Source organism: Mytilus edulis, chromosome 2, assembly GCF_963676685.1.
Source record: "Mytilus edulis chromosome 2, xbMytEdul2.2, whole genome shotgun sequence".
Taxonomy (NCBI): domain Eukaryota; kingdom Metazoa; phylum Mollusca; class Bivalvia; order Mytilida; family Mytilidae; genus Mytilus; species Mytilus edulis.
This window is the reverse complement of record NC_092345.1, coordinates 41,488,830-41,514,916: the sequence shown is the minus strand read 5'-3', so window position 1 is coordinate 41,514,916 and position 26,087 is coordinate 41,488,830. Positions and strand designations below refer to the sequence as shown.

Here is a 26,087-nt window from a genome sequence, read left to right as displayed (position 1 = left end):
AGCATTACCCAAAATTTATAAGAAAAGAATTTCCGGAAATAGTGCTCGAACTTGATTAATATTTAGATATTCCCATCCCATTATGGAACCACCAGCATCAGTTGCATCGCATCAACAGAAATGTATGTACTACACCTAAACTAGAACTAGGCATGCTTCTTATAAAAAAAAATGTAACGTTATTTGACAATTGAACTGAAAGACCCCCTCCCCCACAGAAAAAAAACAACACCAAAAACACACAAGTTGATGTTCAAGTTCACTGTCACAACAGTCACAACGTCCACAGTCAACAGAACAGGGCATTAATACTAATAACCATTAATGTGCTGAATTATACCTCAATTAACGTATTTATGAAACATTTGACATATTGTGATATGTTTTAACTAAGGCATAATTGTAGCTTTCGGGTCGATCCGGCCCCACGTCGATCCGGCCCAAGTCGATCCGTCCCACGTCGATCCGGCCCATATGTAAAGTCGATCCGGCCCCAATGAAAAATATATTTATAAGGAATAAAAATAAAGATGTATATTAATGTAATTCATAAATGTTTATGATTTTTATTATAATGTAAAAGGTGTACGGTAAAAAAAAAAATTTCTGCAGATGTCAGAGTATAAAACAACTAGGTTGATTATGTTTTTATTACAAGTTTTCAAGATTATTGGGTATAATTATATTAAAACAATTCAGACATCAACATTGATTTTAATAACTGAGTGAGATGTCCAGTTGAATAGACAGGTTTTTTCGTAGCTCCGAAATCACCGACCACTGTTCACATACAACGTTATTGTTATTAAGTATAGATTTATTTCATCTTTAATATCTAATATGTAATACTAATAGATAGAAATTAATACTTTATTTGGTTCCAATAACTAATATAACTAAAATAAGAAAAGATAAACATGGCTTTTAGTCAAGGTTTTGATGTTGATGACTTTATAGATAATGTTGTTTATTACGACCGACCGTAAAAAAATATAAAGAGATTAGCTCTGAAATTGAGTCAAGTGACTCAATGTTAGAGACTTTTAGTCAGAATTCGGATATGGAAACACTAGACACCACTGTCTCAGAAAAGTCTTCCAAAAAAAAGGAGGATACTAGGTTCTACTCCACCTTTCAATATTTCGTATAGCCAGTTGCTGTATATCATGTTATTGTAGTGCTGCAAGTGTGACCCCTTTAAGTAAGTGAAAGTGTAAAACTGTTAATGTAAATGATTTAAAAGTTATATATATTTATGTGAGTGTCAGAGATAGTGTGTTTGATATCTCTATGAGTTTCCCATTTAATCTTTTTATCGTTGAAAACTGTATCTAAAATCATCCCTTTATCCTTGGTTGCTATCAAACGCTTTACCTGTACAGTTGTTGCTAGGGTGCTCTCTTTGAGGTCCGCGTTCAAAGTATTAATAGTGGGTAGCTATTTAGTTCAAATCGTCATTTGTACCGAAGACAGCAGACAGTGAACATTGGAAAGGTTGGAAAGGAAGTAGTTTATAGCAGGCAGTCGGTTAAGTTTAAGTAGAGTGTAGTGCTTGGAACCTGCGTCAGAATATAGAAAGGCTGAGACTGTTGGTTCGGTACAGATTGTCCAAACATGGCTGGTGCTAAGGTTTTGTGTCTCACATCTCTCACTATTGCAGTGAGTGTTTGCTGACATACCATGCCTTAGTGCTGCCCTATTGTTCAGACAGTTATAGACATGTTTATTAAATAAAGTGTTATACCTTTTAGGTTTCAGACCAGTTCCAAACATTTAGGTTTCAGCCCAGTTCCAAACATTTCGGTTTCAGACCAGTTCCAAACATTTAGGTTTCAGACCAGTTCCAAACATTTCGGTTTCAGACCAGTTCCAAACATTAAGGTTTCAGACCAGTTCCAAACATTTAGGTTTCAGACAATAGTTCCAAACCGTCTGACCCGTTCCAAACATTTAGGTTTCAGACCAGTACCAATCATTTAGGTTTCAGACAATAGCTCCAAACTGTCTGACAAGTTTCATACATTTAGGTTTCAGACTCGTTCCATACATTTAGGTTTCAAACCAGTTCCATACATTTAGGTTTCAAACCAGTTCCATACATTTAGGTTACAAACTATAGTTTCAAACAGTTTCAATTCAATAGGTTCGGGTTAGGTTGATAGGTGTTGAAATTCGTTTTAAGTAGTATTTTTTCATATTTGTTAGTGGTAGTGTAAATTTTTTTACTGACTTTAGAACTTTTGAATTGCTCTTCAAAAGCAGGAAACTGGAACGAACCCGAGGATTAAAATATCTAAACGTCCCCGCCCGGTTACACGTTACAATAGAAAAATTGGCATAGCATAACCATTTGCACACAAGTCACAATACATTAACTAGGGAGGTATATTTTAACTGCCGTTATTATGTACAGACTCAGAATCTGCGCCAAGTATAGATACAGAGGCGGATTTAGGGGGGAGAGCCTTTTCTGGGAAAATTTTGGTTATTTATATAGGGAATCACTGAGGCGTGTCAGAAGTGGGCCCCCTCTTAGGCAAGTCAGTGGGCCCCACTTATGAAAATTTCTGGATCTGCCACTGAGATAATATATATATCAAATATTTATCAATGTGTACTGTGTTGCTTACAAAGTGAAAGAAGCATGTCATATCAGGGTTAAAGTTATTTTCAATGTGCTCATACTTTTCCAAATCAAAACATACTAAAAACTAGGAATGAGCGGTCAAAATGACAGCAAAGTTGACTCTCTGTATTTTGAAAAAACTGTAAGGCTTTTTTTACCTTCCATATTTTATAAAAACAAAGGAATGGGGTATGATTGCCAATGAGACAACTATCCACTAAATATGCCTATTAACCATCAGGACCATAACTCCTGAACTGCAAAAATAAAAAAAAATCATCAATGTCAAACCTAACAACCATTTTGTCATCAGTTATACCATGTATTCAAATTTGTTAAACAGTATAAGTATAAATTGCATGGAAACAACTTTAGGTGCCATTTATAATCTGTCCTGAACCATAACTCATTTACATAGTTGTGAAAGTGAAAAATGTCAATATTGAATGTATCAAGGAACATAAATCCTGAACAGTACAAGTGCAAAATGTCAATATTCAAGTTGGGTTCCATTTTATCACTGGTATCAACAAATCAATTTGAAAATCCTTGGATGAATGTTTCGTTAGTTATTGTTCTGAAACTCTTTGCAGTAGAAGCCCACTGTACTTCACAAATATTATATCTGTTTTTTCTTTCTTTCGGAAACCTACATGTAAGTAAAAAATATAAGAAAAGTGAGAAAAAAAAATAATATATGCAAATTCTATCCTATCCTTTACCAATGAAGCTAAGTAATTCTACACTAGTGACAAACTATTTAGGAGAGTCTATGTCCAAGGGAGCATGACAGACTGCCACTATCATTTATTCAGTCTGTTGTACAAATGCATTATCAAAATGTAGGGTTTTGAATCCAAATGACTCTTTCATATAAAAATAAGAAGATGTATGATTTCCAATTTGTACAAGAGACAAAATGACACAGAAATTAAAAACTTGGTTTACTATAGGTCACGGTACAGTCTTCTACAATAAAGCAAAACCCAATACTGCATAGTCAGCAATAGAAGACCTTCATGTTCCCTTTATTTCATTTGTAAAACCAACTAGTAAATGATGGAGTAGATGATACATGATTTCGTTTTGACTTATACTGTATCAATGATACCCAACTCAACACAAATAACAAATTCATGTAAAAACCTTAAACCTTTATTTTCTGACAAAACAAACAAATTTTTAATGCACTTTACCCCAAGCTAGAGACAAAAAATGTTGGTAAAAATAAGGCCACTGTATATCTATAGGGCATCTACTTTCAATTAAATTGTGTATAATAAGTCATCAAGCCTTCATCCATTAATCATAAATTGTGAGATTGCTTAAGCCCAGGGGTTCACAAGGGTTATTGTCACGACATTTTCCCTGAGGACAAATTTTGTATTAGCTATGGGAAGTTAGGTGTTTTTACTTGTCATTTTACTGAACAGATGTAGTCCTCTAAGGGCACTTAGTAATACTTTTGAGTATTGTGGGATATTACTGATATAAATTTCTGGGTTGATTTAGTCATAGGATTGTAATGTAAAACTGTAAGTACATCTAAAGTTATGATGGGAAAATTCTTTTTTGTTAACTGATAATAGATACAAATGTAGTTATACTGTATTAATTTAATACCAGTTGACATTGTTTCATTTTAATAAAATGTATATATATATGAATACAAGTTTCATTATCACATTTGTGCATGTTAAAATGTGCATAATAATATTAATATTACTATGATTAAAGATGTTATTGCTAATTATATCAGTTATTTATAAAAGCCAAACATTATTCAAGAAACAGTAAATTATAAGAAATAATTTCTTTGTACTTTCAAGGAAACCCGCTCATGCATAATTACCCTAGATGTCAAACTAGTATCTTAAGAGATTCATGTGTCAGAATTGTACCTTATTGTAAATCTGTTGCCCCTGGGTTAACAACTTAATGTTACTAGAAATGTATATAAATGCTTCAGTGGCATAAATTACAGATGGAAAATAAATTTGTGATCAAACAAAATATTCATAATGTTTGATTCTTTATAATAATTATTTTCATCTCAGATTTTTACATTTTTTCAATTTGATATTTGCATACCCAGCAATAATATGATATCGTACAATGTACATGTATGTTATATGGGTGACCATAAGCATGATAAGAGTGGAGAAAAAGCCAGTTCTTATTTTGGTTCACGTCATCCTGTCTCATAATATCCTTGATTCCTTATTGAAGTTATTCCCCTATAAATCAAAAAGTGACCATTTCTGAATATGCAGGTGAACAACATTCAGTTCTGTCTATTTTTATACTTCATTCCTTTTTATAAGCCTGTTTACAGGTCACATTATGGTACAACATTGTCTGTCCGTCATTGACATGTCAGATATTAACTCAAAAACGCTTAAACCAATTTGGATGAAACTTTGGTTCATTGTTTATATCTATTGACTTAAGCTCCTTTTCTATCTTTTTTTAAATTGAGATTTTACATTTCTGAGTTTTGAGGTTTTCTTCATAAAAAAGGGGGATTTTCCAGTTTTCATACAAATTAAATAATCCTTTCACCAATTTGCAAGAAATTCAGGTGAATTGTTTATATCTATTAACATAATCTCCCTTTTGATTTTTATAAGGTTAAGATATGATGTTTGCGAGTTATGAGGTTTTCTTCATAAAAAAGGGGGGGATTTTCCAGTTTTCCAACAATAACTTAAAAATGCTTTCAGCAATTCTCGTGAAACTTTGGTATATTGTTTATCATGTTTATATCTATTGTCTTTCCCTCCCTTTTGTTTTATTTATATATTTTCTATTTCAAGTTTCTGAGTTAGGGAATTTTATTCATAATAAAGGGGTAATTTTCCAGTTTTCGAGCAATAACCTTAAAGGGCTTTGGGTATTTTTTTATTAAACTTTAATGAATGATTTAATATATCTATAAAGATAATCTCCCTAAAATTTTTCATAAATTTCTGATATGACATGGAGAAGTTTTGAACTTTATTTTTTGAAAAAGGGACGGGACGGGCCTATCATGCACTGATGGCCCAGCTGTTTTTTTTCAAAATTGTTGTGTTTTATTTCCACTTAGTTTTGTAAAATGGAGGATAAAATTATCAAAGTTACTGAACAAAGACATATGTTTAAATGAGAATATACAATATACAATGCATCATAAAGTCAGTCCATTCCATAAAAAGCGAGAATTCAAGTTCTACACTTAGTTTTGAATTAAATGTATATTATCAGAAAATTAACAAACTTGCCGGAAAGTTATATAAATATATAGCGACTTGAAAATTGTGGATAAAATTGCTCTTTCAAAATTTCCATTTGGGAGCTTCCATGGAGAAATTCCCATTAAATAGTGACAGTTGGCAAGTATGAATTTACTAGCGCCATAAAATTCTTGTAGTCTGAGCACTACATATGGTATCATACTAATGAGAGAATAAAATTATCAAAGTTACTGAACAAAGACATATGTTTAAATGAGAATATACAATGCATCATAAAATCAGTCCATTCCATAAAAAGCAAGAATTCAAGTTCCACACTTAGTTTTGAATTAAATGTATATTATCAGAAAATTAACAAACTTGCTGGAAAGTTATATAAATATATAGCGACTTGAAAATATTAGAATTTATCACAAAATCTAATTAGACACAAAGTGAGTGTGATCTATGATCTCAGACAACTCATGAATTCTCCCTTCTATGGGTTCTATGTTTGATTCAGCATCTGCATAATGTGGTTGGTCTATCTTTAGTTTTAATGCTATGAAGTGAAATTGAATTAGCTTAACCATGTTAACCTAATCATGCTTCTCAGATTTTATACTTTTGTAGCATTTATCCCACCATCAAAGCTGTCTTTAATATAATAGGATTAAGATTCGTATTGTCTTCACATGTCTTTATTTTCAATAAACCATATACATATATAGGTGTTGTTGAGAAGACATTTATGTACAATATGTAAAATGAAACAGAAAAAAAAATTGCTTATACAATACATGAAGTAAAATTTTAGCCAGGAGCACATATACCTGAGTTGATAATCTTACAAAGTTTAATCAATTCAAACTCTGTGTCTAATTTTTTGTTTGAAGTCATAATTTGCATTTTTAAAATAATAATATTCAATGAAGTTCATCAAACATAAATAATTTCACATTTCTTTTTTGATTGATTATCTCATTAATAATGTTCATTTAATTCTACATCCATCTTTATTTTTTTCTTCAAATTTTAAATAACATATGTAGGTATAATTCTGCTTGTTTTTTTTCCATTTCTGTATTAAACTTCTTTGACCTCATTACTTTTCCTATTTTAAAAATATTTATGCCCACCCACCCAAAATATTTTTTGCTTCATACATTGGTATGATGTCGTTGGTGTCCTTCAAAGACAATGAAAGACACATTTGGTTTCAAGACAATAATTTAATTTTTTTTAAGTCAATGGATCTCTATGAAATCTTACCAGAATCAATACCTCAAAAGGAAGGTTTGGATTGATTTTGGGGGTTATGGTACCAACAGTTTAGAAATTAAGGGCCAAAAAGGGACCAAAACATGCATTTTTAGCTCACCTGGCCTAAAAGGCCATGTGAGCTTTTCTCATCACTTGGCGTCCGTCGTCGTCGTCGTCGTCGTCTGTCGTCGTTAACAATTTTTCAAACATCTTCTCCTCTGAAACTACTGAATGGATTTGAATGAAACTTAACATGATTGTTCCTTAGTATATCCTGCACAAAATGTGCGCTTCGATTTTTGATCTGTCAAAAAACATGGCCGCCGTTACTTAAAATAGAACATAGGGGTCAAATGCAGTTTTTGGCTTATATCTCAAAAACGAAAGCATTTAGAGCAAATCTGACATGGGGTAAAAATGTTCATTAGGTCAAGATCTATCAGCCCTAAAATTTTCAGATGAATCAAACAAACCATTGTTGGGTTGCTGCCACTTAATTGGTAATTTTAAGGAAATTTTGCAGTTTTTGGTCATTATCTTGAATATTATTATAGATAAAGATAAACTGTAAACAGCAAAAAAGATCAGCAAAGTAAGATCTACAAATAAGTTAATATGACCAAAATTGTCAATTGACCCCTTAAGGGGTTATTATCCTTTAATGACAATTTTTCACAATTTGTTCATCATATTTGCTAACTTTAAAAAATCTTCTCCTCTGAAACTACGGAATGGATTTGGTTAAAACTTAGCATGATTGTTCCTTAGATTATCCTGCACAAAGTGTGTGCTTTGATTTTTGATCCGTCAAAAAACATGGCCGCCGTTACTTAAAATAGAACATAGGGGTCAAATGCAGTTTTTGGCTTATATCTCAAAAACGAAAGCATTTAGAGCAAATCTGACATGGAGTAAAAATGTTCATTAGGTCAAGATCTATCAGCCCTGACATTTTCAGATGAATCAAACAAACCATTGTTGGGTTGCTGCCACTTAATTGGTAATTTTAAGGAAATTTTGCAGTTTTTGGTCATTATCTTGAATATTATTATAGATAAAGATAAACTGTAAACAGCAAAAAAGATCAGCAAAGTAAGATCTACAAATAAGTTAATATGACCAAAATTGTCAATTGACCCCTCAAGGGGTTATTGTCCTTTAATGACAATTTTTCACAATTTGTTCATCATATTTGCTAACTTTAAAAAATCTTCTCCTCTGAAACTACTGAATGGATTTGGTTAAAACTTAGCATGGTTGTTCCTTAGATTATCCTGCACAAAGTGTGTGCTTTGATTTTTGATCCGTCAAAAAACATGGCCGCCGTTACTTAAAATAGAACATAGGGGTCAAATGCAGTTTTTGGCTTATATCTCAAAAACGAAAGCATTAAGAGCAAATCTGACTGGAGTAAAAATGTTCATTAGGTCAATATCTATCAGCCCTGAAATTTTCAGATGAATCAAACATCCAATTGTTGGGTTGCTGCCACTTAATTGGTAATTTTAAGGAAATTTTGCAGTTTTTGGTCATTATCTTGAATATTATTATAGATAAAGATAAACTGTAAACAGCAAATATGATCAGCAAAGTAAGATCTACAAATAAGTCAATTTGACCAAAATTGTCAATTGACCTCTTTAGGAGTTATTGCCCTTTAAAGACTTTTTTCACAATTTGTTCATCATGTTGACTTACTTTAAAAAATCTTCTCTTATGAAACTGCTGTATCAATTTCAGCCAAACTTAGGCTAAATGAGTTTCAGAGTTTCAGAGTATCTAGTATAAATTTTATATTTCATTTCCTTGTATGTCAAGAAACATAGCTCCTATGGCTAAAATAGAACATAGGAGAAATGATTTTTTTTTGCTTTTGAAGAAAATAGGACGATTCAAAGAACATTTAAATAAATTGGAAAGCCAAAATAATCATTGATGAGAGATTAAACCAAAAAAATTCAGGTGAGCGATTCAGGCTCTTGCGAGCCTCTTGTTCTAGTTTCCAGACAACATTCCAGTTTTGAAAAGTATTGGCAGTATTGCAAAATAGCACAGTATTGAACAGTAGCATGCTAATAGCACAGTCTTGCACAATAGCAAGAAATGTTTAATTGAAAATTAATACAAATATTTTAACCCATTTCAAATTTTTAAGATCTTTCACCACATTTATTTTGTGCCAGACACCTATATTGAGTCAAAAATTCAATCAGTTCAGACAGTATCAAGGTTGAATAATTTGTCCAAACTTGCACCAACTGTTTAGGGTTGGATTTCTGAGGTCCTATCAAGCTGCACTCTGCGAAGCATTTTATTAGTTTCTATTCTCTAACTCTAGTTTGCAAAATGTTATGAAACTTATACACAATGCTTATTTCTACAAAACACAGATCAAGTTATAATTTTGCTGGTGTCACTTTAAGCCTTCTAGAGTTATGCTCCTTAAAAAATTGAAAAATTGATGAAATATTAGTTTCCGTTCTCTAAGTGTCGAACTTTAGTTTGCCTCAACTAAATGTTAAGAAACTTATAAGCAATGCTAATAACCACAAGAAACAGATTAAGTATGAATTTTGGTTGCGTCACTTTTACCGTCCTAGAGTTATGCCTCTTTCACAAATGGAAAAATACTGAATTTTTAGTCTACTTTCTCTAACTTTAGTTTGATTGAAACAAATGTTATGAAACTTATACACAATGCTAACTACCACAGATCAATTTTGAATATAGGTAGTGTCACTTTAACTGTTCTAGAGTTGTGCCCCTTTATAAATGGAAAAATTGCTGAACTTTGCGTTTTCCTTCTCTAACTTAAGTTAACAAATGTTATGAAACTTATACACAATACTTATTATCACATATAACGTATACACTTTTTAGCCCATCTGACCCAAAGTGATCTTTTAATCTGTTGTTTGTTGTCTTTAAAAAAAAAAGTCTTCTCTCTAAAACTACATGTTACTGCAAAGCCAATTTTAGTCAAACTTTGCCACAAGCATTACTAGGGTATCTATTTTGAAAATAGTATGATGACCCTGTCTGCTAACCAACATGGCCTACATGGCTAAAAATAGAAAATAGGAGTAAACTAAAAGTTTTTCTTTTTTCTTGAAAACTGCTTTTAATTGAGAAAATGTGACAGAGGCAGAAATGTTCAAATGATGAGATGTACCTTTTGTTCATCAACATCAAAACTGCCAGAGGATTTCTAATGTGTTATTGCTCTTTAATCCCTGGTCACAACAGATCGTACGATTAGTTGTCATGGAAGATCTATCAAACAGTTGACATGCAAAATGTCAAAAAAATATTTCAAGTGGTCGCATCAGATGCGACATGTCCACGATGCTTCCACGATGGATACACGACAGAAACAAATAATTGAAATTGTACGTTCATGGGTTTGGCGCAAGTCAGTCATGTGACAGTCCTACAACAATCATGAGTTGTATGTGGCTATTTGTCATGTTTTCATGTCATTGGATGCGCATGTTTCTGTCATGTCATTGTTGTGCCACTGTCATACGGCGGTCACACAACAGTTGCGGGTCACTTACGTGTCCAAACTACTAGTATATATATATAAAGAAGGCCTGATGTATTGGGTTGGTGATGCAAGGGGCGACTTAACAAAATCTCTTGAAACATGCCAGGCTCCATCTACATGAATCCAACGAAATCACCGGCAGATTCCCGCTCCAACTCTTGGATCAGTGTACTATACTGCTCAAACCTTAGGCGCCGTTCGATCCATGGCCTAAACCAACAATGTTGGGCATTTCACTGGTTCCTATACTGTTCACAGGCTTCAATCAACACTATAACAGGACCATATTTTGCTCTTGTTGGAGTTCGGCAAGGCGCCTCTTTAGCTGGGCCAAGCGTAATCGTTCTGGTGGAATAACCATTCTCTTTAAATGGCAGACTGTATGTTTTTACAAACATTCATTCCCTCTGAATTGTATTCTTCTAAATAAAACTCCCTCCAAATTGAATACTTCTCAATAAAACGAAAATGTGTTGCACGAACGTACAACTGTTGTAGACAGACAATCAATGTTGTGCGAGCATCGTACAAAATTTGGTATTCGTGAGACAATCGTGCGACTGTATCACAAGTGTCTTGCGTCAGTCGTGAGATTGTCTTACGACTGTCGTATGATTATTTTTTATTAAAATTGTTTATGTTGGTACCCACGACAATGTGTTTATCGCATGACAGTCCCACAACTGTGGTAAACATTCTCACGACAGCCACAAGACAGTGTCATGACAAAAAATCTTAGAGTAAAAAAGGTGCATGTTCAATTTTCGTCCCATGACACACGACAGTGCCACGATGCTCAAAATATTTTGCAATTGTTGTACAAAATTTCATGTCGCGGAGCTGCATAGATGTGTGGTAGGTTCGTTGTGACCAGGGCTTAAATGATGAATTTTACCAATTTTGTTCATTTTGCCTATATGTTCTTGAACATTTTGATAGACAGAGAAACTTTAAATAGCAATAATGCTTATTAAGACAGGATCTACAAATTAGTTTTGTTGTTGAAATCATCAGATTACCCCAGTTATTGAAATATTGCCCTTTTATGCTTTTTTTCACCTATTTTTGGCATGTTTGCTTTATATCCACAGAAAAGAAATGGATAGATAGAAACTGTAAAAAGCAAAAATGATCCACAAGATTAGCTAGAATTGTACATTATATCTTTTATAGTTTTTAAGATATTAGACAAGAACACAAAAAATTGGTAAATACCTTAATAAAAAGGATTGACAATTTGGTCATGTTAACTTATTATACCACCATATAAAAAAATTAACGCAAGGTTTATTACCACAAGGTTGGGATCGATTTTGGGGGTAATGATCCCAACAGTTTAGGAATAAGGGGTCAAAAAGGGACCCAAAAATTGTGTTTAACAATATGACTTTGAAACAATGATAGACAAACAGGGGTCAACATATTCCTATAAAGGAGACAAATTTGAGTAAATAATTTTTTTTTGCCCTTATGCACAAAAAAGGACAATAGAATATTTTTATATTTCAGAAAGAAAATTAAAGCCATATGATAGAGTAAATACTTTAAAGTGCATCACCAATATTTGTGTCAATTTTAAACTGAGAATAGCCATACAAAATGGAGGCAGACTTGGTGGATGTCAAACAATTGTTTTCAAACATGATGAAGAGGGTACAACCATGGATTCTCTCTCATTTCATCATGTGGTTAGACCTTAAAATAGCAGAATACAAAGTGTTAGGCTATATGGTTCTTGGTAAGTTTTCAATTTTAAAAGATGTCAAATTTGCCTTTTGTGAAATTTTTCTAGTAAAAAATGCTTATTCTGAAACTAAAATAGATAGAGAGGAAAATTTAAAAAAGCAATATGTTCAGCAGCAATCTGACAAGATTCTCAAATAATTTAACATAATAAAAATTGTCAGACAACTCCTAATTGGAGTTATTACCATTAATGATGAATTTAAAATAAGGTGAAAGATACCAAAGTCACATTGAAACTCATAAGTTGAAAATAAACTGTTTAAACATCTGTACACAAAACACAACACAGAAATCCAAAGACTGAGCAATATGAAACCCAACCAAAAACTGGGTGAGTTCAGGTGCTCCCAGAAGGGTAAACAGGTCCTGCTCTACATGTGGCACTAATGATTTTGCTGATGGAAGTACAAATCTGGTGATAAGATAAGATAGTAGGTCACATTCAGAAAAAAAAGGGACAGGTTTATAGTTGGACAATTGTAACATATCTGTTGTCTCTGGGAAACAGGTATTGCATAATAGTAAACCAACTTGTGATGGCGTCCATAAAAGGAGTAGGGGCAATAAGGCCCAAAAATTAATGCAAATTTAAAAGTTATCATACATATGGTACTAGGTATTCAGGAAAACAAAACAAATTTGGCATTGAACAACTTACCATGGCAACAAATCATGACTTAATTTGCATATTTTCTAAAATTTTGTGAATTTCCTCGTTTTTCATCAAAGGAGTAGGTTCAGTAAGACCCATTTTTGGCCCCAAAATTTAGTAATTTTTGAAAATTGTGGAAATGTTATCTTTAAGCTATATTTTGGAAAGGAAAATGCTTCTGCTACATAAATATGAGCTGTTTTTGACAATACAATGCACAAATATGGAGTGCTAGCATCATTAAGTCATGCTAAATTACTGAAATCTTCAAAGTTTTAGCATTCTGGTTAACTTTTAGACGGTTTCCGTCTAAAATGAAAGTGGCCACATTCGTGTTCATTCATAATATTGAAATGTAAGATGTATTTGATGATAAAACAAAAACTATATAAAGGTTGAGGATGAACACGGATGTGGCCACTTTCATTTTGACAAAAACCCTCTGAAAAGTGACGTTTTTTTTGCATATTTGATAGATTTTTCATAATTAAGCTTGAATCAGAGCGTTTTCAATGACTAAATCTGTTAAATTTTTTCACATAAACTAATCGAATCAATTAAAATAGACACTTAAGCACGTAAGTGTTTAAAAAGTGTCCAAAAACTTTCGTTAGATGAACTTGAAATTTGAGGCCAAAATCTGCCCTTACCGGACCTACTCCTTCTAAGAATATTTTAGATTGAAAAAGTATGTGCGCACCCAAGAAACAACTTTATATTTGGTGAGATTATGTCGATAATTATATAATAAAGCTTCTGTTAAATTATTTTGTTGTTTCTCGGCTGCCCATGATGTTTCCACAATGGAAATAAAGATAAAAACTGCATTAATTCTGTATTTTTCATCGATTTTGTGAAAACAATACATATTATGACGTAATTGTGACGTCATCAGATAATTTTTTTTCTGTTTTTCATATATATTTCTAAATCCTATGCATTTCTAAACATTATGTGCCAATTTGAAATATTTATCAAACATTTTATTTTCTTGGGCCGAAACCAGGCCTTAATGCCCCTTTCCCTTACAAAGGGGTGATTTCGATTGTTGATAGCTTTGTTTGTGAGCAGCAACCCTCTATCAAGAAAATCATGATAGGAAATACTAGCCCTAGAATATTGTATCAACAGGGAGATATATATTATGTATGCAGGCACTGGATTGTTGATACATATTTAGAAATGGAAGGTTCACAACTGGAATGCTGAAATTATCTATTTTGTCGTAAACTTTTGATTTCAACTAACTTTTAACGGCAATTACTAAATTGTAAGTCAAGGTATCAGGTAAACTTGACTGCACTTGTATACTAAAGTAAAATGAGATGGATGTGTTCAACATAGTCAACGATGTGAGAGAACATCATCTAATTATAATGGAGTTATCCATTTGAAGCTAATGTGTTTAGACACCTCTTATGTCAGTTCACCTTTCTGATATTGCCTTTCTTATTTATCACTGACAATAAGGAGCTCTAAGCGTAAGATAACTCTGATCCGCCGGATATCTGAACCGCCATTTAAAATAGCAATACACAGTAAGAATAATTTCTAACAACCCTTTTTCCCTTCCAACCTAACAAATAAGCCATAATATTTGTGTTATGCATGTATATATTTATAGAAAGAGCATCCTCCATAGATTTACCAAAACTTTTAAAGGTGAAATATAATCTCTTTCCGGTGTAACCATGGCAACAATCTGCATATATTTATTACAAAATATTGCAAAATGAAAATGTTTCAAAACTCTCTCCAAAAGAGAATTTGAACCCATTAGAGTAATACTTTCCCTGAAACCATATACATTTATCAATCAAGAAGTAAAAAAAAATCATGCATTTCTGCTCAATTTTCCATAAAATTGAATTGAAAAGATTTAGGGTTCTTTGTTTAAAAATTATACAATAATTTCTGTACCTATAAGTGTGGGACAGACTGTCAAACCAAACAATGGCCTATAAAACATGCTTAAAACAATCTAAATGTTCATATAAACCCATTTGAAAGGCTATATTATTCTTCAGCTATCTGAAAATCAACTTTATCATTATTTATTGTACAAAAACTTTCATATTTAAAAAATTCATTATTGACAAAACGGGAAACTAAACTACTAATCCTCCGGTTATCTCTGAACAGCTGAAAACTCTGATCACTTTGATACGCTGGTCACCATTGTAACCGTATCTATATAAATAGGGTGCAAACATTAATCCACCTTTCTGTCTCTGATGAAGGTCCATTTTAGACTGAAACCGGTTAGGCTATGAAACATTGCCAGGCCCTGTTAATTATGTGTATTGACATATGCTATATTTTTATGCTTTCATATTTCCCCCTGCTGATACACATTATTAATATGGCTTCTACCAACAAATGCTCCATTTAGATACCTCTTATGTCAGTACACCTTTCCTATATTGCCTGAGAGAACATCATCTATAAAGCCTATAAAAGTGTTGGTATCTATTTTTAGTGTTTTTGCCTTTTATCTTGAAAACTGAAATAGATTAGATAGATTAACATTTTTATAGCAAAAATTATCAGTAAATTTTATTGTATTATTTTCCAATTCATTGTTTTGTACAAGAATGAAGCCATTAGTTGTTTTTTTTAAATAGTTTTTTTACATATATTATTTCCCCTCTTTCACGGTACGGAATGGGTTTTGCTTATTGTTGAAGGCCTTATGGTTACCTACAGTTGCCTACTTTTAATTCAATTTAGTCTCTGGTTTGAGAGTTTTCTCCACATTTTCTTATTTTGAATTATACATACCATGTAGTATATAGTTATGAATGGCCTTAGATAACAAGATGTTGAGGAAATTGTGGTGGATTTAAAGAGTCAGAACTCAAACGAAATAAGTCTCAATACAAGTTGAACAAGTTTTCCTTTTATATTTGCAGTCAACATTAGATTCTTGGGTCGTTATTTTCTTAATTTAAGGAGTCAGTTAAATGAATGAAATGTAGACTTTAACAAAAAATGATTTTTAATGAGCTATTTATGTGAAATTAATGTTAATTACCATTGTAATATATATGTTATTGTATTGATAATTTCAGATAAGAGGTCAATTTATGATAAAAATCATACAACATTGTACAATCAAACAAGTAGAACCAATACTTCATCTCCAGCTTCAGCATCTTCAAGTGAACATATGTATATCATACCAACACAGGAAAAATGTGTCAAACAGAATGGTTCACCAAATATAACTAACGATAATACTGAATATGAAAATCTTATAGAACTTTCGAATAAACAGGAGAGTCTCAATACACCTGGGGCTTTTGTATCTGAAAGAACAAACATTGAATTGAAATGTGTTAAGCTGAAAAGTCAGAAAGTAGAGATTGATAGACAAACATCTGTTTCTGGACGTCAAGAGAACTGTAAAAATAATTCAAATGAAAAAGTAATTCAGAACCAAAGAAAACAGCGAAAGCCAGGCAATTTCTTACACAGTATTGTTAATAATTTAAAGCAGAGCTGCATTAAGAATCCACTTGTGGGATACTCAGGACCAAATGTATGCCAAATAAAGAACATGGAGAATGAATTACCTGAGAGAGAAATTCAACCTGACTTTGCCCATACTAGATATCATTTAGATAAAACAAAAGAGGTAGGTGTTTCCAAAGAAAAAAGTGAAAACAATGGTATCAACATTCAAAACAGCCAAGAGATAACAAGCTTAACAAAAACAAAACAAAAATTACTAACTGAAGATTTACCTGATGATATTATTATACCAGCAGGGACAACAACTAAAACCGAAATTTCTGCTTCTCAAGAATCAGCTGTATTTGATGAGGATAATACACCTTTATATAAGAGCCAACAATTTAGTTCATTAATTTCCCTTTCAAGGTCACGAGGAAGAAGACGAAGGTCATCAAATGATGAAATTACTTATCCCTTGATTTCTACCAAAGATAATGAAATTTCACAAACATATGAAGAAGAACCAAAATCTCAAAGCCTTGCTGATTTTTATTTTTCTCAAAACCAACTAGATGAACAATTTGCTGTAAGGAGAGCTAAACAAAATGTCTGTAGAGTGACAGCAAAAAATAATGACGAGAAAGATGACCTAATGAGGAATAATCTATCTGTGCAAAATCACCAGAATATAACAGTAAAACAGGAATTTGTGCCATCATTCAGAAATGAAAATAAAAGTCCAAGAAATCATGAAGTTATAGGAGAGAAATTGTCAGAACAAGATGAAAGTTTAATTCCTCATCAGATTTTTGATAGACATAATCATAGCAGTATGTCTATAACTGATGATGGAGTTATTGCTCACCGAAATAGGGAAGCATTTGTTGTTAAGTCAGAGCCAAACAATGATGATGAATATTGTTGTCCTTCTACAACAGGAAATTATGACAATCACAGTTTCAGTTCAGAAGGGGACACTTCCAGTAACCATGATATTTCAACACATTATGAATACAATGGAGATGATACTGCAGAAGATTCTTACATGCTAAGTAATTCTGAAATATATGGAGAGGATAATAGTGATTTGCTACAGGGGATACCAGGTATGTTGTAACATCTATATTGTCCATTTATGAAAATAATTGATATTGTAAGTGTCTTGTGTTGCCACTTAAAATTTGTATTAATTCCTTGTTTTATATACCTTCATAGACAATACTTTACTGATAATTTTATACTTTTTGAAGGTCTGTTAGTGTGTCCTACATTTGTAAGTATACTGTTCACATGTATTCCAAAAACTATAGACAGCAACATTTATAGAATATTCAGTGAGAAAGTAAATCAGTATGAAAATGGAATTCAAAATCAAGGGAAACAAGACAATGGTCTTTTGTTTTTCAAGTGACATTGAAAAAAAGTTAAAGGTTCCTGTAGATTTTAAATCTAAAATAAGGAGATATAGTATGATTGCCATTAAAAAGAATATCCAATAAAATTCAAATGAAGCGGAAGCAAGAAACTATGCTGTATACTTGTAGTCAGCTATATAAAAGACACTTACATGACGTGTAATAATTCAAATAAAAAATGAAAATACCAACAGCCTTTATTAGCTGACAAAACAATAAATGAAAAAAAACCAATTACATTAGACAGCAACCAATTCAACTTCTACTGACTTACAAGCTTCTTAGCGGGGAGGGTTTATATAAACTTTGATAATTTATAATCATAATTTTGTGTAAAACTTGTTGTATTGCCATTTTCTCAAAGACTTTTAATTTTAATTCCATCTTAATCATTTTGGAGTTATGACCCTTAAAATATATTTTTTTGGGGAAAATTTCACAGCATTTATAGCTTATATATATATACTTAAAATACATGTATGCAGTTAGAGCAAAAGTGGCATGGGTAAAAATGAACAACTGGTGAAGGTCTATCTTCCATGAAACTTTGAGGAAAGGGGAAAACCTATTTGGGATTTATCCTCCCCTTAATATTAGTTTTTTCCAAATTTAGAAGATTTTGGTAATTATTTTAAAAATTTCAACCAATGGAGTAAAAATATAAATTAGCAAAAAAAGACAATGGCAATCAAACCACGTCTTCTTTTTTATAATGACCACAAGATCCACCAAAAGTGAACTGAGCAGAGATTGTTAATGTCCCCCCTCATTGGAGGTATTGCATTTTAATGATGATTTTTACCCTTTTTGCAGAAACAAAGAGATAAAGACAATCTTATAAAAGTAAAATTAAGATCTATAAATATCACTGTTAACATGGACAAAATTGTTAATTCACCTCATATAGGAGTAATCACACTTGAAAAACGCTTAATTTTTAAATAATCTATTTCAAGGGCTTTTCTGTAACTATAAAAGATAGAGAGGGTGAATAGTAGAAGCTAAAATGTTCAGCACAATATTATCCATAATAGAGTCAACCGATACCTTATAGAAGTCATTGCCCATGGTGATATATTATGCATTTTTGTCAAAAACAAGATAATACAGAGAAACTTTAAAAACAAAAATATCCAAAAAATAAAATCAAAAAGTAGAAAATATAAGTTAACATGGCCAAATTATCAGACTCCTAGGACATGTAGGATTTGATGATTTTAATATTATATATAAAAAGAGGAGATGTGGTATGATTGCCAATGAGACAACTTTCTACAAGAGACAAGAATGACACAGAAATTAACAACTACAGGTCACTGACTCAAGGTACAGCCTTCAACAATGAGCAAAGCTCATACTGCATAGTCAGCTATAAGCACTGAAATGACTATGTAAAAGAATTCAAACTAGAAAAATAATGGCCTAATTTATGTACAAAAAATGAACGAAAAACAAATATGCAACACATAAACAAATGACAACCACTAAATTACAGGCTCCTGACTTGGGGCAGGCACATTCATAGAGAATGTGGCAGGATCCCAACCCTCCCCTAACCTAGGACAGTGGTGTAACAGTACAACATAAGAACGAACAATAAAAATTGGTTGAAAAAGGCTTTTCTCATCAGATGGATAAAAATATAAATACTACAAATACAAATGCCTGTTAGACAGTTTTCACTCAACCTTGACCTCATTTCATTGATCAGTGAATAAGAGTAGGTTTTTGTGGTTTAGTCTATATCTCAAATATTGTAAGCAATATTTCAACTATATTTGGTACATGCAGTGATTGTATGGTGTACATGTCCAACTGTTAGATTCATGTGACCTTGATCTCAATTTCATGGTTCATTGGTCACTTTAAAGTTTTTGTGCTTAGGTCTGTTTTAAAGTACTATAAGCAGTTGGTTAACTATATTTGGTGTATATAATTATTTTGAGGTGTACATGTCTGTCTTGCAGGTATCTGACCTTGACCTTATTTTCATGGTTCATTCGTTAATAAGTTTTTGTGTTTTGGTCTGATTTTCAAATACTTTAAGCAGTAGGTAAACTATTATGGTGTATGGCGTGATTGTAAGGTGGACATGCATATATGTCTGTCTGACATAGGGATAGTGATCCCAGGTTATTCGTCTCTACCCTTGACCTCATTTTCATGGCTACTTGAAAAAATTGTGGTTTTTTAAATGTTCATTTCTCTCTTTTTATATGTAAAATGATACCTATATTTAGTATATTCATACTATCCAAGATCCTCATGCCTTTCAGATTCATTTCATTGATCGGTATATTAGGTTAAGATTTCCTGATCAAGTCCATATCTCAGGTACCATATAAGCAAGGGGTCTACTATCTGTATGAAGTGTTTTGTAAGTTGTACATGTTCATCTGGCGGTGGTCATCTGACCTTGACATAATTTTTTATGGTGTATTGGGCAAATTACGTTTTTATACGACCGCAAAATTTGAAAAATTGTTTCGTCGTATATTGCTATCACGTTGGCGTCGTCGTCGTCCGAATACTTTTAGTTTTCGCACTCTAACTTTAGTAAAAGTGAATAGAAATCAATGAAATTTTAACACAAGGTTTATGACCACAAAAGGAAGGTTGGGATTGATTTTAGGAGTTTTGGTCCCAACATTTTAGGAATTAGGGGCCAAAAAGGGCCCAAATATGCATTTTCTTGGTTTTCGCACTATAACTTTAGTTTAAGTGAATAGAAATCTATGAAATTTTGACACAAGGTTTATGACCACAAAAGGAAGGTTGGGATTGATTTTGGGAGTTTTGGTTCCAACAGTTTAGGAATTAAGGGCCAAAAAAGGGCCCAAATAAGCATTATTCTTGGTTTTCGCACAATAACTTTAGTATAAGTAAATAGAAATCAATGAAATTTTAACACAAGGTTTATGACCACAAAAGGAAGGTTGGGATTGATTTTTGGAGTTGAGGTCACAACAGTTTATGAATTAAGGGCCAAAAAGGGGCCCAAATAAGCATTATTTTTGGTTTTTGCACCATAACTTTAGTATAAGTAAATAGAAATCTATGAAATTTAAATACAAGGTTTATGACCATAAAAGGAAGGTTGGGTTTGATTTTGGGAGTTTTGGTCCTAACAGTTTAGGAATAAGGGGCCCAAAGGGTCCAAAATTGAACTTTGTGTGATTTCATCAAAAATTGAATAATTGGGGTTCTTTGATATGCCGAATCTAACTATATATGTAGATTCTTAATTTTTGGTCCCGTTTTCAAATTGGTCTACATTAAGGTCCAAAGGGTCCAAAATTAAACTAAGTTTGATTTTAACAAAAATTAAATTCTTGGGCTTATTTGATATGCTTTATCTAAATATGTACTTTGATTTTTGATTATGGGCCCAGTTTTCAAGTTGGTCCAAATCAGGATTCCATATCAAGTATTGTGCAATAGCAAGAAATTTTCAATTGCACAGTATTGCACAATAGCAAGAAATATCTAATTGCACAATATTGTGCAATAGCAAGAAATTTTCAATTGGAGTTATCTTTCTTTGTATAGAATAGTAGTTGATAATATATGTTGGAAATTTGCCAGACATGACTATGATGTCATTTTCTATTTTATTTGCCAATAACTTTATGTAAATAACTTCATTGGAAATTTGCCAATATAAAATGTTGCTGATGAAGCTTTTTTTCCTTATCTTATCTAAAATGTTTTTAGATAATGTATGTTGGACATTTGCCAGACATGACTATGATGTCATTTTCTATTTTTATTTGCCAATAACTTTATGTAAATAACTTCATTGGAAATTTGCCAATATAAAATGTTGCTGATGAAGTATACAATAAACAATGTATATTCACTTTTACTACCAACCAATCTTTACCATTCAGTGATAACAAGCACTTTATTTTACATTTTAATATTTTGTGATGTATTTAAAAGAGTAGTTATTGTTGCAAACTCCATTAGAAATTTGAATTGATATCAGTTTTGGAGAAAGGGAAACGGGGATTTAAAAAAAAGGGGGGGGGGGGGGGGGGGGGGGGGGGGGGGGGGGGGTTTAAATTTTTCTCATTTCAGATTTCATAAATAAAAAGAAAATTTCTTCAAACATTTTTTTGAGAGGATTAATATTCAACAGCATAGTGAATTGCTCAAAGGCAAAAAAAAACTTTTAAGTTCATTAGACCACATTCATTCTGTGTCAGAAACCTATGCTGTGTCAACTATTTAATTTTAGATTTAAAAAGTTTGAAGAAGAAATCTTTAATTGATTTGTAAAATCTTGACATTTGTTTTGTGTAAAAAAAAAACCATGTAATGTCAAAAATTTGATCACAATCCAAATTCAGAGCTGTATCACGCTTGAATGTTTTGTCCATACTTGCCCCAACTGTTCAGGGTTCGACCTCTGCGGTCGTATAAAGCTGCGCCTTGCGGAGCACCTGGTTGTGTTTTGGTCAGTTTTTGCAGATACAATAAGCAGCTGGTTAACTATATCTGATTTATAACATTATTGTAAGATATTCATTTCTGTCCAGCAGGAATAATTTGACCTTGACCTTAATTTCATGGTTCATTGGTCAATTTTTAGTTTTTATGTTTTGATCTGTTTTTCAATTACCTTAACTATATTTGGTACATTAAATATTTGTAAGGTTTACATGTCTGTCTGACAAGAGAGGAAATATTTTTTAATTGGAATTCTCAGTATAGTCCATTCATACATGGACTACTTTTTTTTGCTTCAGCCAGTTTTTTATTAGTGGTGGAAGCCAAGAGTGTCCAGAGAAAACTACAGACCTTTGGCTTGAAAAACGACTTTCATATAATTAAGATTCACATGTCAAACGCACCAGGCTAGTGATACAGTTATTGAACTACTGTCACCATTTGGCCAATTACATTAATGAAACTCAACAAACTTGAAATTGACTGACAAGCAAACAATTTTAACAAAGGGAATACACAAATATTTTTTTAAATGTGAACTTTCTCTCATTATAGGAATGGACCAACATGAAAGTAAGATAATGAGGCCAAGAAGTAACAAGAAAAGACAGCTACACTGTTTGTCAAATCAAGTCCCTAGAGACCCTTCATCAGGAAAATTTGTTTGTGAACTCTGTGGTGGAACATTTACAAACAGATCATCCTACTTCAGACACAAGAGAATTCATGGAGAAAAAAAATTCCGTTGTTTTCTGTGTGATAAAGCCTTTCATAGGAAAGAACACCTTCAATCACATATTCATAGACATACAAAATCTTTCCCATTAAAGTGCTGCAAGTGTAGTTTTGAATCCCACAGTCTGGATGAAGCAACAGCTCACTTTCAAGTTAGCCACAGTCACCATGTAAAAGATTCAAAATCCTGAATTTGTAAAAAAAACTTGCAAAATCTTGTTAAAGTATACTTTCAGTCTTTTTTTTAGACTGCATTTTATCCTCTAGATATATTTTATTTGACTAGATAGTACCCGTGCAATATATGGTATATATTTTATTTTTACAGCTATTTTGTGTTGATATATAAGATAATTCCTCTTATAAGTGCTATTTCATTTACTCTATTTCTGCAAGTTATTAATAGAATTGTATGCAGAAGAAACAAATAACTTAAATTACTATACAGATTTCCTGCCAAATTATATTTACACTTGTCTCAAGTGTTTCCACCAGGTTGTTTAAATGTTTGTATTATTTATGTATTTTGCAGGTGACATTGTCTATCATTTTACGAGTCACTGTTTAGGTTTTCTGTGGATATTGTTTTCTTTAAACACATGTTATATTAACTTGGAATATGGATCCTTGAAATACTCATTTGCATAATTTAATGTGGAGGCAATCCCAAGTTAGATCACCATTGAAGAAAAGGAATAACATTTGAGTTGCCACAAATATTAAAATAATCTACTATTTATAGAATTCTGCATTCAAAACTACATACCAAATACTTCTATCAAACAAATAAAAAAAATTGTGCCTACATGAAGATTCTAAATGTGTCCACAACATAACTTCAGTTTGAGCAAGGCGTTTTCCTTAAAATTCATTTCTTTAAAATTAAGATAGATTGTAGTGTTAGGTTGCTACCCTCATCTTCTAATATTTGGAAATATTTGTTATTCAACAAAACAACTAATACTTATTAAGAAAAGAAAAGTACTCTATACAAAAAATGAAACCTATGCTTTTAATTAAAAGTGACATCTGTTGGGCTGTATTAATATGCAACCATGTCTAGTTGAATGGAATACTACATCAATCTGATGTAGGAATAAAGCAATGTTATGTTAGAGAATCCTTAAAACAACTAAAGTCAATAGAGGATCTGTTGCAAGAAAGTCTGCTCTTGCTATGCTATTTACCCAATTGCAGTTGAAATTCCTGTTTTCATCCTGGTCAACAGACTGAACCTCTCTGTAAGATTATTGTTTAATTGTTCATTTTTTTATATCTGCATGCAATAATTATCACTTTATGTTAGGAAAACAACAATCAATAAAGGAATCAAACCTGAATAAAATTTGACCAATTGTATTTGTAGTTTCTGAAAACTTTATTGTAAACATGGTAAAGCCAGTGTTGTGCCATTTACATGTATGTCCATTAAATATCTGCTTCCTGGTCTTAGAAACATGCTAGGACATGGACTCCAAGGCCTCAAATCCTTACAGTGAAGTTACACTCATTAGAAATAAGGGTCAAGCTATGCCCTTCAAGTATTACAATTAGTTCCTTCATCCCATACAGGAGTGACCCTAAGAAGTGTGAAAATACTGGACATGTAACAGCTCTGACAGACTCCATCCAAGTCACAATTTGTAAAAGTAAACCATTATAGGTCAAAGTGCGGCCTTCAGCAAAGAGCCTTGGCTCACACTGAACAACAAGCTAAAAAGGGCCCCGAAATTGCTAGTGTAAAACCATTCAAATGGGGAAAGCCAACTGTCTAATCTTAAAAGGTACCAACCTACTCCCTTATCTGAAACAATAGTACTAGTGTAACATCACAATATAAAAAGACAAACTATAAAATATCATTTGAAATGGCGTAACTCAATCAAAAGACATAATACAAGTGAGACATATATGCATACATCGAATGTATAAATTTGATTTTTGACACAATCTAAATACAAAATCAATCAAATAGGTGTTAAACAATTTCAGAAAAACAACCATAACCTTGAACGAAATGCTGCCAAATAGAATGTATACAGGTAAATGAAAACAAGAGGCTCTCAAGAGCCTGAATCGCTCACCTTAATTCTTTTGGTTAAATCTCTCATCAATGATTATTTTGGCTTTTTAATTTATTTAAATGTTTTTTGGATCGTCCTATTTTCTTCAAAAGCCAAAAAAAATAATCATTTTCTCCTATGTTCTATTTTAGCCATAGGAGCTATGTTTCTTGACATACAAGGAAATAAAATATAAAATTTATACTAGATACTCTGAAACTCATTTAGCCTAAGTTTGGCTGAAATTGATACAGCAGTTTCAAAGGAGAAGATTTTTTAAAGTAAGTCAACATGATGAACAAATAGTGAAAAAAAAGTCTTTAAAGGGCAATAACTCCTTAAGGGGTCAATTGACAATTTTGGTCAAATTGACTGAATTGAAGATCTTACTTTGCTGAACATTATTGCTGTTTACAGTTTATTTCTATCTATAATTATATTCAAGATAATAAACCAAAACAGCAAAATTTCCTTAAAATTATCAATTCAGGGGCAGCAACCCAACAACAGGTTGTCTGATTCATCTGAAAATTTCAGGGCAGATAGATCTTGACCTGATAAACAATATTACCCAACGTCAGATTTGCTCTAAATGCTTTGGTTTTTGAGTTATAAGCCAAAAACTGCATTTGACCCCTATGTTCTATTTTTAGCAATGGCGACCATGTTTGTTGATAGATCATAACTTCGGATACAATTTACAAACTAGATACCCTAAGGAACATTCAGTTAAAGTTTGGAAGTATTTGGCCCAGTAGTTTCAGGAGAAGATTTTTGTAAAAGATTACTAAGATTTACGAAAAATGGTTAAAAATTGACTATAAAGGGCTATAACTCCTAAAGGGGTCAACTGACCATTTCCGTCATGTTGACTTATTTGTAAATCTTACTTTGCTGAACATTATTGCTGTTTACAG

General features: G+C 32.2%; 1 protein-coding gene across 2 annotated transcripts; it reads left to right on the top strand.

Moving 5' to 3' along the window:
• Positions 1-5: 5 nt before the first annotated feature.
• Positions 6-24,466, top strand: LOC139512156 (early growth response factor homolog 1-like). 2 transcript variants are annotated; one of them, XM_071299559.1, is made up of 4 exons: positions 6-122; positions 12,161-12,389; positions 16,121-17,611; positions 22,928-24,466. In XM_071299559.1, exons 2-4 carry the CDS (start codon positions 12,251-12,253, stop codon positions 23,296-23,298), a joined length of 2,001 nt encoding a protein of 666 aa, XP_071155660.1. In that variant the 5' UTR covers positions 6-122; positions 12,161-12,250; the 3' UTR covers positions 23,299-24,466. The 2 variants fall into 2 exon arrangements, with proteins under 2 accessions (XP_071155660.1, XP_071155661.1); XM_071299560.1 differs by lacking the exon at positions 6-122 and adding an exon at positions 4,040-4,161.
• The last annotated feature ends 1,621 nt before the right edge of the window (positions 24,467-26,087 follow it).

Excerpts from the sequence above, each read along its gene's own strand:
- LOC139512156 (XM_071299559.1), top strand. The coding sequence starts at position 12,251 with ATGGAGGCAGACTTGGTGGATGTCAAACAATTGTTTTCAAACATGATG. Across the intron at positions 12,390-16,120 it reads GTTAGGCTATATGGTTCTTG|ATAAGAGGTCAATTTATGAT; the intron begins GTAAGTTTTCAA and ends TGATAATTTCAG. Across the intron at positions 17,612-22,927 it reads TTTGCTACAGGGGATACCAG|GAATGGACCAACATGAAAGT; the intron begins GTATGTTGTAAC and ends CTCTCATTATAG.